This window comes from Rhinopithecus bieti, unplaced genomic scaffold, assembly GCF_001698545.2.
Source record: "Rhinopithecus bieti isolate Rb0 unplaced genomic scaffold, ASM169854v2 scaffold_62201, whole genome shotgun sequence".
NCBI lineage: Eukaryota > Metazoa > Chordata > Mammalia > Primates > Cercopithecidae > Rhinopithecus > Rhinopithecus bieti.
This window is the reverse complement of record NW_016823406.1, coordinates 5,766-8,652: the sequence shown is the minus strand read 5'-3', so window position 1 is coordinate 8,652 and position 2,887 is coordinate 5,766. Positions and strand designations below refer to the sequence as shown.

The window sequence follows — 2,887 nt, the reverse complement described above, 5'->3', positions numbered from 1 at the left end:
AGGCCACTCAAAGGAAGTCAGCAAGGAGTCACTAACCAGTTAGCATGTATTTATCATGTCTTTTTATTCTATGTGTGTGTGTGTGTTTTTTTTTTTTTGAGATGGAGTCTCGCTCTGTTGCACATTGGAGTGCAGTGGCACCACCTTGGCTCACTGCAACTTCTGCCTCCCAGGTTCAAGCGATTCTCCTGCCTCAGCCTCCCAAGTAGCTGGGACTAAAGGCGTGTGCCACCACGCCCAGCTAATGTTTGTATTTTCAGTAGAGACGGGGTTTCTCCATGTTGGCCAGGCTGGTCTCGAACTCCTGACCTCAGGTGATCCGCCCACCTCAGCCTCCCAAAGTGATGGGATTATAGGTGTGAGCCACTGTGCCCGGCCCTTTATTCTGTATTTTTGATACTATGACATCTTGGGGCCTTGCTGACTCTGAAGGAGAGACTGTCCCTCCCAGGGCTAGCTAATTCCTAGATAGTCAATGACTCGCCCTTCATAAGCAAACCAAGCAATGGAGAGCCCACACCCCAGCTACCTTCTTTATGGAGCTCTCACACTCCTCATCCTGGGGCCAGGTACCAGACAACTAGGGACAACCTCTGTGGCCCAGAGCAGGCTGAAATTACTCAAACTGGTCAGTCCTAAACCAGATTACACTCAGATGCTTCCCTCCGCCCTCCCTCCTACAAAAGCCACAATCAAAGCTCTCAACCTCCTACAAAAAACACAATCAAAGCTCTCGCTCCCTCTGCCTTCTTTTTTTTTTTTTTTTTGGATGGAGTGTCACTCTGTTGCCCAGGCTGGAGTGCAGTGGCGCAATCTCAGCTCACTGCAACCTATGCCTCCCGGGTTCAAGCTATTCTCCTACCTCAGTCTCCCAAGTAGCTGGGATTACAGGAACATGCCACCACGCCCAGCTAATTTCTATATTTTAGTAGAGAGAGGGTTTCACCACATTGGTCAGGCTGGTCTTGATCTCCTGACCTTGTGATCTGCCTGCCTCAGCCTCCCAAAGTGCTGGGATTACAGGTGTGAGCCACCGTACCCAGCCTTCCTCTGCCTTCTGACCAACTCTGGTGCTTCCCCACGTGGTCCCCAGGGTGGCATGTAGTGCCCCCCTTTTCCAGAGAACTGTAAATAAAATCTCTTCCTTCATGACAGTCATTTCTATGTCTGCATGTTTTACCACACCTAAGTAAAACAAATCCTTGGTACCTTTAAAGCAATGAAATACGTATCTATGCTAAAACTTACACAAAACTCACAATGAAAAGTGTGGCTTAATCCAGAAAGAAAATATAAGACTCTACCGTGGCCAGGGCTTCCTGCTGTGCTTGTATTTTATTGGCATGCATTCTGACTAGCTGGCCTATCACCTTTCCTAAAGCATCAATCTGGTCTTTCTTGGCTCTTTTAAATTTCTCTATAGAAACAGCAAAATGAATACTAAAAAAAAAAAGAGAAAAGAAAAGAAAAAAAAGGATGTCTTACCTTATATTTATGCAAAATTTCTTTCGTGAAGCCATACCTAAAAAAAATGGGATTTAAATGATTTGATTGTTGATAACGCCTACTTCCATGAGTCATGCAAAAGGGGAGTCCTTGGCATCTCAGTATCACAAGCACCAAGAACTCAAGAAACCAGAGTTCAGTTGGAAGTATTACTTACCTGAGTCTTTGCTACACATGACTGGAAAGCATAAAAGCAACCAATGACATCATCCCTACCCTCAAGGAGCTTATAGTATAGCTGGGGAAAGAAGATAGATTTCTATGAAACAATTATAAGACAACTTAAGAAATATGTGGTAGGCACAGGTTGTGTAAACGCTACAAGTATGCAGAAAAGCATGCTGTGGTAGCTGGGGAATCTGTGTGGGAGAAGACTTTTCATTTAGATAGAATTTCTCAGACATCCTATACAGTAAATGATTGGAAAATCAGACATCCTATACAGTAAATGATTGGAAAATCAGACATCCTATACAGTAAATGATTGGAAAAAAGAAAAGACTGAACAAAGATAAAGGCCTAGAAGGTAACAAGTTGGCTTGTCATGCTCTCTCTGATATAGGTCCCATAATGGTATTGAGGGTTTTAATAGAAAGTGTCAGGAATCTTAATGCCTGAATAGCAGTAGTGAAGGGAGATTCAATGATGACAATATTTCTGTTACTTTTCCTTGCTTTGGGATAACAGTAAGTACACTTAATATCCAACACTGTGAAGATGAAATGCAATACACTCACTCTAGCTTTCCATGGAAATCATGTCACATCAGACTTCTATAGTGTAACGTTATGTTTTCTGAGATGAATTCCATCCTGTACTCACCAAAGGTGTCCACACTGTTTAATCCAATGGATGCCTTGTAGTCCTCACCTTTCTCGCCCTCTCTGAAACACTAAATACAGCTGACTCTACCATCCTTCCAGAAAACTTTTCTTCCCTTGGATTCTGTGACCATAAACTCTTTGGTTTTCCTCCTGGCTCTTCTGAGCCTCTTTTGCAAGCTCTCCTCTACCTCACCTTAAATGTGGTAGTTCCTTCAGATTCCATCCTAGGCTCTCTTCTCCCCTCACTTTCTCCTTTGGGAATCCCATCCCTGCCCAGGCTTTCAGTTATTATCTAGTGTCAATACCACAGGATGATGTTCCAGGTCACACTTCATTTCTGATCTCTGGACACGTATGTACACTCAACTGCCTACTCAATAGTACCTCAAACCAGCATACCCCAAACTGAATTCATCATTCCCCCTCATCCCAACCTCTATCCTCTTTCCACACATTCCCAATATCACTGAATGATGCACTGTACCCCCAAACTCAAGCTGGGAACCTGGAGGTCATCCTTGATTCCCTCCTCTCTCTCTCTCTTTTTTTTTTTTTTT

At 43.7% G+C, this 2,887-nt stretch overlaps 1 protein-coding gene across 1 annotated transcript in view; it reads right to left on the bottom strand.

Annotated features, from left to right (window-relative positions):
• LOC108521522 (serine/threonine-protein phosphatase with EF-hands 1-like) overlaps positions 1 to 2,887 on the bottom strand; it is a gene marked incomplete at both ends in the record, with an annotated part of 10,403 nt that overhangs the window by 5,296 nt on the left and 2,220 nt on the right. Inside the window, one exon of the mRNA XM_017861395.1 lies at positions 1,486 to 1,522. Coding sequence (XP_017716884.1) covers positions 1,486 to 1,522 — 37 coding nt within the window. The remainder of the gene's footprint in view (positions 1 to 1,485; positions 1,523 to 2,887) is intronic.